The 13,506-nt window shown below is 38.5% G+C and overlaps 1 protein-coding gene across 4 annotated transcripts; it reads right to left on the reverse strand.

Annotated features, from left to right (window-relative positions):
- Window positions 1-1,845: 1,845 nt before the first annotated feature.
- Window positions 1,846-13,251, reverse strand: gyg2 (glycogenin 2). Of its 4 annotated transcripts, XM_036541359.1 has the most exons (11): window positions 12,899-13,251; window positions 11,252-11,304; window positions 10,994-11,088; window positions 10,591-10,732; window positions 9,711-9,885; window positions 7,853-8,015; window positions 6,826-6,952; window positions 6,237-6,456; window positions 5,675-5,791; window positions 4,365-4,493; window positions 1,846-2,008 (listed from the first exon to the last, which is right to left on the reverse strand). In XM_036541359.1, exons 1-11 carry the CDS (start codon window positions 13,151-13,153, stop codon window positions 1,859-1,861), a joined length of 1,626 nt encoding a protein of 541 aa, XP_036397252.1. In that variant the 5' UTR covers window positions 13,154-13,251; the 3' UTR covers window positions 1,846-1,858. The 4 variants fall into 4 exon arrangements, with proteins under 4 accessions (XP_036397252.1, XP_036397255.1, XP_036397256.1 ...); XM_036541362.1 differs by lacking the exon at window positions 11,252-11,304; XM_036541361.1 differs by lacking the exon at window positions 1,846-2,008 and having other exon boundaries at window positions 4,418-4,942.
- Window positions 13,252-13,506: the final 255 nt, after the last annotated feature.

Consider the following 13,506-nt stretch of genomic DNA (forward strand, 5'->3'; position numbering starts at 1 on the left):
CAATATTTATTACAATAGGCCTATACTTGTAGGCCTAGTCAGTGATGTCGTATTTATTTGTTAATGTAGACATAGAATGCAACAGATGTGATGCGTAGGCTTATGTATCACATTTTTGTTTTGTAGCCTACTATGTTTTGTCAGTATTTAAGGACTTTATTCACGTTAAAAGGAAATGTTATGTCAACATTAAATAAATCGTAGCCTACGTAAAATTGCAGTTGTGATTAAAAACTGCGATACATTGTGCACACCTAAAATGTTCTACTGTTAAAAATGTAAAATAATCCAGGTAGATGAGCAAAATATTTAATTTTTAATTCCTATGTCACGGAAGCGCTCTGATTCCTTTTGCATCGTCAGTCAATGGCGGGTGTAGCCCAAGCCTGCTATATTGAGAACTAGCGATTCTGGCAACACGTAGTCGCCAAATCTTCATAGTCAGTGACTCTTGAGGGGAACGTAGTCACTGGATCCTTTGAGTCCGAAGGAACTGGTGAACTGAGGAACTTAATTGTTCATCAGGTCAGTAGGGGGAGTTTAGTCTTCGTAGAGACCGGATCTTTTGCATTGTCCCACATCATTCTCTGTGCCGAGATGGCCAGTGGGAGGTGCTTCGAGTGTTTTAGCATTTCAGCCATTGGGTAATTGTCCTGAACGTACTGTTAGTTTTCTGATGGGCTGCTGCTTCATGGACAGACCGCATGTTTAATATCCACTGGAGGGAGAGTTATAGCTGCTATGTCAGCTAATCAGCGCTCATGTTTGCAAAGAGGAAGGAACGAATCATTTAGACTAGGGATTCAATACTCATTTCACATCAGATTCGTTCGTTCACGAAGTGCATCACTACTAATCAGACATCAATGCTTACCTTACTACTTGTGCTCTGATATATTTTCAAAATGGTGTAATATAATGCAGTAAAATTACAGGCTTATTTTGCAGTGATTACTTTCGCGTCTTCCTACTCAGTGATGTCGACTTTTATGACCCCACTTATCACGTACTCGCAAACACTGCAGCTAGTAACTTAGTAAGCAATACATCTGACTTCAAGTACTTTCACCTACCCAAAGTACAACCATTTCTTTGGGTATGAGGTTCACGTTTCCGAAGGTTGCTCATGGCCGAGGTACAGTCCTTTGCGAGTCCTCTGTCGCTTAGTGTTAGAGACCTGAAACACTTCATTTTACAGTTTCCAGACTGGATTTAGAAATCTAAAAATGTTACATTTTTGAATATTCTCTATATAATCCAGTTTCACTCAAAATTAGCTTGTAATATGATCACTAATATTCGAAACCATGAAACGTAACCTGGTTCAAAACCAGTTTACCATTTCATATTTGTGCATTGACATGGAATCATAAAATTTGCATAGCTGAAACACTATATGAAAGTAATCTATTCAATGCTGTACTAGAGTAATATGATAAAGCAGGAAGTGTTCCATTGTTGTGTTTATATCTTATAATACATTTTAGATTTGATAGACATGTCCTCATTCCGTCATGTTTTGTTAGTACACAGCTTAGTGAAACTGTTCAGATCTGCTCAGCTTCAGTTGTGCTTGCCTAAAGCTCAAACTAAGCAACCTGTAGTGAAAACATTTGACTTTAGCAAAGATCAAAATAAACTGATATGTATCACATGAAGTTATGATTTCTGACAGTGCATTGACAAAACACCCACATCTCAGAGAACATGTCTATGGAACAAATACCATAACATTAATAGCAAATCCATCAGGCAGCAATGTATCCGCTCACAAAAATGTGTCTCAGTACATAGTGACATGTGAACATCCATTGTTTTGCAATTTGCATTTCAGGATGTTTGTTTTCCACACAGTGAGTTACTTCAGGAATCTGTCCAGTTTTTTCTTAATGTTGTCGAACGCATCTTTCCCCATGTAGTCAGCACGCCCTTCCTCCCACATCTTCTTGTGTTCCAGGTCTTCCTCCCGTGACTTCAGGTCAACAGTCAGATCAGAGATGGGGGCTGGCTATTTGAAAATGCCAAGAAACATGTCAGAGATTAGGTGTGCACTAGTATCCTGTCAGAATAGCTCATTTGGGGGTGCAGTAACGTGTAATCTTACTTGTGCATCACTGAAACAAAAACTGAGTTCAGAACCATAACATTTCAAGCAAATATTTCAAGCTCTGGAACAATGACAGTACAGTTTTGATTTTGTGTTTAACTTTAATGATATGAATTAGCCTCATCATGTTTGACTATCCACTAGGTGGCAGCAATGAACAGGGTGAGAAAGAATATAAACGCTGTTGACAATGGAGACTATCCTGCTTTTTTTCTCCCAGTAAACCTGGTACCCGGTTTCTTCTCATACCATTCACTTGAGGTTAAGTGTTCAAACTCCAGTCTCACATATCACCCTAAACCACACATTTCTATTGAAGAGCCAGAGCCAATGATATGTATACCACACAAGATAATGTATTTAGTAAGCTAAATAAAAAACAATACACATTTTAGTTTTGTGCTTTATGAATTTTTATTTGTGAACCAGGAGCCTATTTATTTCTTATGCTGTCCATTATATAGGATTTAACACAATGTCAAAAACAATGGGACAAAGTTACATTATTGGTGAGTGGTGCAGTTTTATATTTTCTTATATTTTTCTTTATATACTGACAAACATATTTTGTCATGATATGATTTATTTCAGCTGTAGCAAGCATCCAGTTATGAATATAAACACATACCACTAAAGTCATAGGACATAGGACTACCTGTTCAGTAAGGTAAATCTTCCATTGTCAGATGTCCTCATATATGGTTGCTGCTCTTCTAAACTGACAACCCCTTGATTATTCTTACCTGAATAACCCTTGTAGTTAGAAGTAGAATATAACTGGGTGTCTCAGGGGCATTTGCTTTCAGAAGATGTTAAATCTGTTGTAGGTTTTATCCACATTTGCCTACACTCAATCAATTACCAAGGAAAATCTATTCCAGGGAAATCCTAATGAAAATGTATGCGTGTGGCCATAGGCAAAGTGGCACAATCATCCTCTGCACCTGCAGCTTCCTGCAATGGGTAATAATTAGGTGGCCAAGCTCCAAAGGTACTGGCACATAATTATATTTGTCATGATTATTATTATCGTGATTATCTTTTTCTTTCTATTAGGCCAAATGTTCTACATGGTTCCACAAAAAGGATTTTAAAAATGTAAAGGGCTGTGGAGATTGTTGTCAGAAACAGAATGATGGAGAAGTGACATGATATGACTACCATTCTGGTATTGAGCTTTGGACATTTTTATTTAAAAAGAAAATCACTAAAGTTGAATTCGGAACACCTTTATTGCTGTTAGGTGAGGGAATTTTTGTTCTTGACATATTTGATTTCTGTCGTGAAATTTTCCACTATTTTAAATTGTTTGTAAAGTGCTTAAATCATTAAATTGATGTACATCATTGATGCATGTGTGCATCATTGAGATCAGTAGGTTTACATCTCATTCACACTAGCTCAATCAGTGACAAAAGTGATACATATAATTTGGAATGCCAAACAGTTTGCCCAATTTTAATGTGTTCCTTTCAAAAACATGGCTGCCACAAGCAACAGAAAATGTATAAATTTCACACCAGTTGAACATCTCATGAACTGCTCCACTAGCTGAACTGCTAAACTGTTGTTATTTATTGTTTTCTAACCTTGATCAATTTTTAAATATGGTGTAAAGCTATTTTGCTTCATGCAGAAAAATTTAAATGAAATTGCAGATATAGCTGAAAAGCCATATAACTTGCTCACTCTAATTATGTTAAAACGACATACCACTGTTGGCTTGGTGAAGTAATTGGCCAGTTTATGTCAGGAAATTACAAGATTTGGCTACTCTCATTGATTTGTAGTGGTTTTGTTTATTGAAACTATTCAAATAACTACACGTTATAGAATTATGAAACTTTGCGACTTCTCCTGAAAAATTCGGCAGACATTTTAGGATTAGCACTGTGCTGACTCGTTCCATAGTTACTGCTTGCCACTATATTTCACTTTGTGAATCACTATGTGATTAATTCATTTCAAGTCCAGTTACTTAAATAAGATATAGTATATCTTTCAGTAGACATGATCCTTTTATTTTGTAATCCAAGCCTCCCCTGAGGCACGCTGCAAATAACCATTCTTGTCTATTACTAGAGTGAATCATGTGTATCTATATATACTCCTCTGAATGTTCTATTTTGACATTTGATGGATTTGGTTACCAGATGCTCTTTTGAATGTGGTTACACATACTCTTTACGGGCACTCAGAAGTCTTTAGCCACAGCTTCCAAATATTCAGATGTGGTATGTGTGGAATTATGACATACCAGCTCTGCAGATGAGCTGTCCAGGACCCCTGACCCTGATAGTCTACCTCCCTCGTTTGAGGGGGGATCCTGTGTCCACTCAGATGTCCCGCTTTCATCTACAGGAGGCGTGTCTTCAGGATATGTCCTCTGCAATGGCAGCATAATACAGTATAACAAGGCAAATTGAAATGATGTGTTGACATTGAAATTGTAATTTATTCCCAAAGAATATAAACCAGACAACTATATGTTTTTGTTTGTTTGTTTGTTTTTAAATTTTGGGAAATTCAGTTACCAAAATTTGCTTCTCCTATAATTTATCCTGCAATTTGATGAGTGGGACCCCACAGTGGCAGAAGAAATTGGTTTTGTTACACTGGGGATGGAGCGGTGATCATCCAGAGTCCCTGCATCTCACTGCTTTCAGTAATTTGTCAGGTACCTTTGAGTTTTCAGGGTGACATCAGTGGAGTAGGGCCTATCCTCTCATGAGTGCCCACTCCACTGTGGTGCACTATGTGATTTACAGAGTGAAAAATAGCTGTTGGCTGCATGTGACTGTATCGGAGGGTATCATATGTCTTGCCCCAGTGCTCCTGTGCAAGTGAAGAGGTTGTAATGGTGAGACAAGCCTAATATACATTTGGAAATTCAAAAAACAGAGTTGCATAAAGAAGAAAAAGGAAGTATAATGAAAGCAAAGCAAACAAAACAAAAAACTGAGCACATTAACATAACCATTCATCACATGTGCTTTAATCATTTGTTTAGAAGTGTTTGAATGTTAGACTATGCTGAGTCAGTCTTTACAATGTGGTTCCTCAGGATTATCAGCATATCATAGGAGATGTGAAAACATTCACTGACGGTTTCCCACACCATTTGCTTCCATTATGTACTGAAACCTGAGGCACGTTTGTTGGTTAATAGTCCCTGTAAATTATACTCAGCTGGGTTCACTTGTACACACTCTGAGAAGGTATGTCTTTGCTCTAAAGCTTGCATCTTAATACTTGTCTATCAAGTCCAACAACTCTGTCTTTGTTTGCTATGTAAGCACATATGCATTGTAAGTCCTGGTGCTGCATACAACATGTTCTATACAGGGATAAAATATTTCCTTCATCACAAAATTGTGAGATGATTTAGAGCCACCAGATAATGTGGAATGTTTGCATCTTATTTTCTTTAAAATATCAGCATGATATTTTAAAGAAACCATATACTTAAACCATATTACTGACATCTAAATTTAATTTTAAAAATGTGCTTTTTGTGAAGGTAATTCTGAGCTAAATGAAGACTTTGAAAAATGATTTTAAACATACCATTTCACTTTGTGCCGTAGGTGTGAAGGCCTCGTCCGTGTGCAGAGACAAATGGACCTTGTGCAATTTATGTTGTGGGTCTTTGTTTAAATTCACCTCACCACTTTCCGCTTGATCCTGTAAAAAGAGGGATGGACTCTCTTTGTGAAACAGCCACTACTGTTGCAGCCAGAGGTAGCTTGGAATGGTGGTCGGTCTGCTGGACTATGGACTCTCACAGACGTGAGAAAACATGTTTCATAGAAACGAAGATTGCACACATGTATTGTAGGTAACAGGTAACAGGTCATGGACCACATGTTATAGGACATTGTCTTAGTACATTTGAGTTTACATTTAACAGTTCAAAAGTCCAGTACAGTGTTCAATATTTCCTTCTATTCATATAGACACAAGTACAATGTATTTAAATATGTGATTTGAAGGAGCACATATAGCCATATATTCTGGTATTTTACATCTGTTTTGCACTCTATATGGGAAAAAAGACAAAATTGGTGGTATTGTAACTTATACCTAAAAGAATGGACCTATAAATGAATTTTAAAAATGTACCTCTCACCTTGTGATGGACTTGCTCTGATTCCTGACACTCCTCTTTCTCCAACAAAGGAATTACATATGTGCAGTGTTCCACCCACCACTGGTTCAGAAACTTCCCCAAATGTGGATTCGGAGGAGAGCCATCTTCCAGAAACACATCACCAGTCTGCTGGTTGTATTTGTAGTGCCATGGCTTGACTGCACCCAGGAAGTGGATAATCTTGGCCTTTTGACCATACCTGCATCACATACAGCAGAAGTATGTGACCTCATTTGAATATGTAGTGTAGCAACAGGTACATTGTACATGTAGGCAGCACTGAAAACTAGTATGACTGACAATCTGATCTTGGTTGATACTTCAGAAACAATCTTGATGGGTGAGATTTAACTCTAGACAGCACTGCAAATTTTTGTGTGACTGAAAATCAAATCTGATTTCAGTTTATGCTTCAGCAGCAATCTTGACAGGTGAGATTTCACAAGCAGACAGTATTTCAAATTTTGATGAGTCTGAAAAACTGATCTTGGTTTATGATTTGCAATCTAGACAAGGGTACACAGTATGATATGTAGTGTAAATGTTGCACCGGCTGTCAGACACTCACTGTCGAAAGGCTGGCAAGTAGGAATACACTGTGCTGGTGCTGAGATTGTAAATGAAGGGTAAGTGCCTGGTGATGTCTTGTGTGGCCCAGTCACTGAAGAAGGAGTTTAAGATCCCCTGGTCTCCCCCTAGATACAAAGAACAAAGTTTATTAGTATTGTGTTCAACACATTTTATGTACACCTTGCACTTTTCCACTCTGGACAAAAAAGCAGGGTGCAGGATTGTGTTTTTCATGTACTTTGAATCCTGTCCTTCAAGGTAGTGCAGAATACTGTCATTTGAGCAAACAACTGTACATTTAGGGGAAAAAAAAAATTTTGTCCTTTACTATTGCCACTGTTGCATTGTCCCCAACACACTCATTGCACATCTCTTCCCAGAGATGACCTGCTCCTTTCAAGTTACAGTTGTCACAGTGTCTTCAACATGTCAACAAAGTGCACTCCCTTCTTTTCTGTAAGTCACTTGAGTGTTAACAGTGAGTAGAAAAACCCTTTCTTGTAATAATTTTAACAATAAAGGACACTGTGGGTGCCATTTCTACACAGCAATGGAATGATAGAGAAGCATGGAATATTGGAGAATTGGAGAGAACAGCTTTGTGCTGAAGTGTTTTTTAAGGTGTGCCTAATGAATCCCCACTGAGCTCATTTTCAGCTCAGAATACCCAAGAGAAAGGCAGCATCCTGTTGAAGGAGAAATCTGTTCAACCTACAGGAGTGTTGAAAGAGCAGGACATGTGATCATAAAGTTCCATTTTGTCAGGAGTATAATTGAAAGGTTGGAATATGACACTTGTGTTGTGACTGTGGAATTGCAGCTTCATGTCCCAGGGGAGAGACATTGCTGCTGTGTTCTTGTGAAATGTACTAGGATTGCTCCAGTTTAAAACTCAATCATAAGATTTCTAAATGTAGAAGTGTGCGCACTTGGAGCTACCTCAGGAAAACAAGCTGTGATTAAACTGAATGGTATTACTTCACCACTGTGATTGCTGTTTATCATTATGCTGGGCTTTTACTGACCGTCAAAGCTACCATGCTCCCCCACCCAATGCAGCAGCCTGTCATGAGTCTCCAGGGATGGCCGGAAGACAAACACGCCCGAATTGAAACAGTCAGGCCAGCCAGGATCAGGAGCAGCTGAGAGCTCTTCACGTTCAAACAGCTCGTCCACGTTACACAGCACCTGTGGCAAAAGAGTTACCATTATCCACAAGAATGTCCTAGAGTTTTTTTCCTCGTTCCTGTTCTTACTCATAACTAAATTCCACTAGGAGAAACTTCTCTCAGATAGAAATGTGACAGTGGATATTTCTTTGTGTAATTCTTTCTTAGACTCTTCACATAATGTACTTTGAGTTACACTTTGTATGTTGCGTACCACTTGGTCACACTGGAAAAAGATTAATAGTAACCGCATCCATTTTTAAAATAAATGAATAGTTTATGAGAAATCTGAGATAAAATCTACGCTAGTAAATTACCTGTCATAACAAATAATGTGCTAAAGCAGCTTGCTTCCTGTTTCAATTTCATTTGTCTCAAGTTTAATAATAATGCTTCTGGACATAGATATTTTGCCCACTTAAGGTTTCGTTATTTGCTTTCATATTTATACATCCTGTTAAGAAGTAAATCATTTTACAAACTGACACCATACACCATATGACCACTATTCACAGAAAATAGTGTCACAAAAGCCTCTATGCTAAGCATGTCCTGTTAACCCACGGTATTTAAACAGTGTTTCTCTGTAGCATAACATAATTGTGATTGGCCATGGTGCAAATATTTTTTCTTGCACCATCAATATTTACGCCAGTGGTGTGTCTCTACATTAATAAAATGCAATAGCATTACCGTTTAAGTGCAGGTGTTGCAGTTAGAAGCTTGCAATCAGAAATGTATAAGTTCATATTCCAGATGAGACTGTTGTGCCCTTCAGTTAAATATTTAAGTTAAAATGTTACAGTAAATTATTTGATATATTCAATGTAAGCTATGCGTGGCACCCTAGTTGAGGACAACACATTAGCCATTTGTCACTGACAGGGACAGAAACCAGGTGTGGCTGGACATGGTTGAACAAGTTGCTTGTGCTATAGGGGGTTGCTGACCTAGTAAATTATGAACTGCTTTCCCAGTGGTAGTGGCCTCTTCTACATCGGTTTCCATAAGGTATGACCTTTAGATGCTATGGTCTGTCTAAACATGGTCTACAAACAGGCATGTCTCCACATGGGAAAATGCTGTTTACCTGGACTGGAAATAAAATACATTCTCACATTGAAAATTTGAACTGCAATGCTGGGCATCAATTTTAAGAGCCAATAGTGTTGGACTTAATTGTTTTATTGTATCTGTAAAACTATGGTATGTTGGAGCCAATAATTAATCAGCCTGGCTCAATCAATGACTCAATCAAATTTATCCTCCTTTCTAAAGTAGTTGCCACAGAGTGCATTACAGGATATGAATGCATTAGTAAACTGAGAAATTGTACAATTGATTAGCAAATTGTAGTAAATATTGGCTTTATTTCGTGCTGCACATTTATTTCTGGAATAAAGTGACCTTAAATGACAGATTATTGCATTAGGCTTATTATGACCTTACATCAGTTAATAGTTTAGTACATTGGGGAACTGAGATTGTTTGTTTGTTTTTCACCGCTGTTACAATCATCAGCAGAAGAAGGTCATCGTGTCAATGCTCTCAAGAGATGGCACACCCACATCCATTAAATGAAGCAAAAAGGACCAAGCATTGCACTCATGTTTTGCTCATAGGACCCTTTTAAAAATCTCCACTGCACATCCACCTGTATGTTTGGCAATACTGGTGACTGTCACACAAATGCAGTGTTTAGCAGTGTACTTACAAGTGTGTCAGCATCCAGGAACACACACTTGGAGTACTGCGTGAGGGTCCAGCAGTGCAGCTTGGTGAGGGTGACTCCCAGCTCGGGGCGTCCCATCGCTTTCAGGTGCGCATGGTCCAAGCTGCGCAGGACATCCACCTCCTTCACCTGGTGGAACACACGAGCCAGAGCCGCTCTGGGGGAGAGGGAGGAGGGGTGACAACAGCGCTCCCCATGGTCCCCACCTCAAGCCTTGTGAAGCCTCACTGGCCAGATAGTCTACTGTCCAATGACTGTTTTATCACCTCATTTGTATTCTTCAATTAGGAACTGGTGTCTGTGGTGATATGTCCAAGCGCTGTTCCTACTTGATTTTGTCATACCAAAGGTATTGTTGTCATTGATTATTTTCATGATAGCAAAGGCTTATAAAAATCAAATCTGATGAAGTTTCTTATTGTGTCTATCATACATATGTCTATCATAAACTACATATCCGTTACACCATAACATGGGGCTTGAAGTAGAACAATATTTTGAGGCAAGAGGTGTACATTATTTGGAAAATTCTCAGCTAGTCATGCAGCAATTTTCAGGTCAAGGTAAAAGGCCATTCAAACACAGAATGTTTTGACCCGTGTGCTGATGATGTCATCATAGATTGACATTGCGAATCCCCTTTCTGTCTTTGTCCTTGGGCTTGTTACTCAGTGACCAGCTGTATTGTGATCATGATCAGGAACAGACATTCCTTTACCTGAAGCAGTCAAGCAGACACATCCTGCCAGTGTAATAACCTTATGAGGACAGCCTGTACTCTGTAGCGCTCAGTTACTGCCTTTGAAAGGTTTGTTTGCACTGTGTGTTATTCCTGTGTCTGCTTTTGCACGATTTTCCTCACCGTGCACTGTTGGAAACACGTGGGGTGATCAAAGCCACAATCTGCCGGGATGTCCCATGCCGGCGCAAACACTGTCCCACATTTAGTGCCCCCTGGCTGTACACATCGTTGGTGGCCAAGGTCACAAAAGCTTGGTCTGTCACTAACAAAATAACAGGACAAAGGAGGAAAATTAAGGTACGAAAAACATTTCCTTTCATTCTTGTCCCTCCAGCAGTGTCCCACAAACTTGCTACCCTGGAGACCAAATCAAAGAATTTTCATGGCTGGTTTTACAGCCTCAGAGCAGTGTTAAGTAGTTCAAGTCTTCAGTGGACATCTACGGTGGCACTATGACTTGTTAAAGAAATGAGTAAGCTACCTGATATTTTAATATAAAATAATTTCAGCATGATTCACCTACCTTGGTGCTGTAAATGTAAATTAAATAAACTTAATTCGTAGACTAGCTTCATTTTCTTAAGTGTAAAATAGAGAGACCTCCCCTGTATGGTGCCCCTAAGGAGACATGGAGAAAATATCTTAATATCTTGATAGAAGGACTAATCTTGTAGCAACAGCCTTTTCTAATGATAACAACTTTATTAAAGTTGTGATAATTTATAGTAAAGATCTCTTTTCCTTCAAATATTCAGTCATTCCCACGAGTTAAGCATCTTACCCTCTTGATATTAATTGCTTTCCACAATATACTCTTCTTGACAAGTTCATTTCCTGAAGAAAAATACATGTATTTTTAAATACCTTTTTGCCATGTTTGCTTAGGCCTGAGATAGCTGTTAGGTGCCCTTTTACCACATCATGTCACAACACTTCAAATATGGCCCGAGACCCTCCCAAAATATTTTACTTATTCATGTTAATTGTAATGAACATGTGCTTTTATACACTGCATAGTTTTGTTCTTGGTGATATTTATTTTATCTAATTGATATTGCACCTCAAGAGATGCTGGCTACACTTACTTGAATGCACACACAACCTGGCCTACTTCACTTTTCTCCCCCAGAACAGCCCCTGGTTCAATCAGTATCACTGCCTTTGAGGCTCCATACCACTGCAAATGTAGCACTAGCTGCTATACTGTTTAAGCAGTGGTTTTCAACTGTGTGCGCACTTGCTTTATATGAGAATATAGTGATTTTGTTGGATCATTCATGAATAATAAATTTGTAGTGGTACCATCTGCTATTAAGTTATCATGAATCACATTAAAAATCAAACAATCATCAATAATTTGCTCATTAATTTAGAGTAAAATGCAAATGTCTGCTGAAACACAAAATGTGATTTGGATCCTGATTGGATGCAATCAGTGGTCTTTTTGACCTTCTATTGATGTCAGACTGCAGAAAGAGATGCATCTTCTCCCATCAAGCTTCCCTCCTGTTGTCCCACACAAGCAACCTTCTCAGGGGAGAGACTGGCAAGCATACCTAAGGTGATGAATGAGCTGGGTGTATTTTTGTCACTTTGACCTTGTCTAAGGACTGTGAGTGATTGAAATGTCCACCACAGAAAGGGCTTTCCTACACAGCTACCAAGTGAATTTGACTAACAAAAGAGAGCTGCAAGCATGTTCTCAACTTATAGAGACATCAAACACCATCCTTCACCATGTGATGGATTTTTATATAGACCAAATAAGCATGTACACTTGTGCAATAATTAGCCAAACCTCAAATTTAATCTTAACATTCAGTTTTATTTATCACCATACCACCTTTTGTGTAGAAATATGTAAAACTACTAACACTACTGCCATATACAGCAAGAGCAACTCTGCCTTGTATTGATATCTCCTTTGTCCTACTTGAAAGGTAATGCGTTATGTATGTGCACAGCATTATATCTCAATTTCAAAACAGAGGCCCTATCCATTTTGATTTTAGAACACTGTGTTGCCAATGTATTTTTACAGATACACTTCAAAATGCAAGCCTGAAATGAAAAAAATGTGCAGCCTGAAAAGACACAAATCCAGTAAATTGGCTGTCCAATATTCCTTCATGACTCTCATGACTCACCCCAATATCTGTAAGATGGTGTAATTATTTGGAGTGAACAATGGGTGTGTTCGTGATGGCAGATTTTTAGGGAACTGTGAAATGCCATTACCATGAGTAGCTATTGCAGATTTCAGATGTGCAGATGCATGTGACAGGGAGTGAGTACATTTAATTAAAAAAATAACCACATATCACTGGGATGATTATACACATAAAACAAGTCAACAGGGAGAAGCATGAAGTATGTTTCCCATTTGAACATTTCCAAATGGCATCAAATGAAATAAAAAAACACTTACCTGGCATGCTATCAAATGTTGACACAATTGTTGTTCAACAGAAAAACAGCACACTGACGCAAAGCAACAGCTGCAGATTATATTTTTTTGGGGCCCATCATGTCCACATATGATTTGTAACCACCTGAAAAGCTGATAAAAAAAATGCAGACCTACTTCTTGTAAGTCTGCTTGATTTCCAAAACTATGCTGTTGCTGTCCTACAGACAACTTTCCGTCAACTAAATCTGATACACACAAAGCTATATCATGCATACAGAATAAGGATTAAGGTGAACAAAGCAAAACCTAGGTACCCTGTATGACAGAAGCACAACTGTGGAATTTTCAAAAGTACTGTAGTCCCAAATCTCTCTTTTTAAGACACTCAGAGTTGAACACTGCCCTTGTGGTTTTCATTGTAAATTCTGACATCACACAGATTGGCAAACAGTTTCTGCTTCTGTGACGTTTTTCATTGGCTGCACAAGTGAAAATCCAGCCCTGCTGTTTTGTGACTGGCCATCTAACTCATCTGGATTGGACATTGGTCATCTGTCATCTGTCGCACTTATATCGCATATTGTAATCAGCCCCTCAAAGTGTTTACGATTCATGTGTAATTTTAA

This window comes from Megalops cyprinoides, chromosome 11 (assembly GCF_013368585.1).
Source record: "Megalops cyprinoides isolate fMegCyp1 chromosome 11, fMegCyp1.pri, whole genome shotgun sequence".
NCBI classification, from domain to species: Eukaryota; Metazoa; Chordata; class Actinopteri; order Elopiformes; family Megalopidae; genus Megalops; species Megalops cyprinoides.

What these genes read in the sequence shown, in the direction of transcription:
- gyg2 (XM_036541359.1), bottom strand. Translation starts at nt 13,153, where the DNA reads ATGCATGATATAGCTTTGTGTGTATCAGATTTAGTTGACGGAAAGTTG. An exon ending in TTTACATTTACAGCACCAAG is followed by an intron (nt 10,733 to 10,993) that starts GTAGGTGAATCA and finishes TTATTTTGTTAG; the next exon opens with TGACAGACCAAGCTTTTGTG. An exon ending in CAGAGCAAGTCCATCACAAG is followed by an intron (nt 5,792 to 6,236) that starts GTGAGAGGTACA and finishes CTCTTTTTACAG; the next exon opens with GATCAAGCGGAAAGTGGTGA.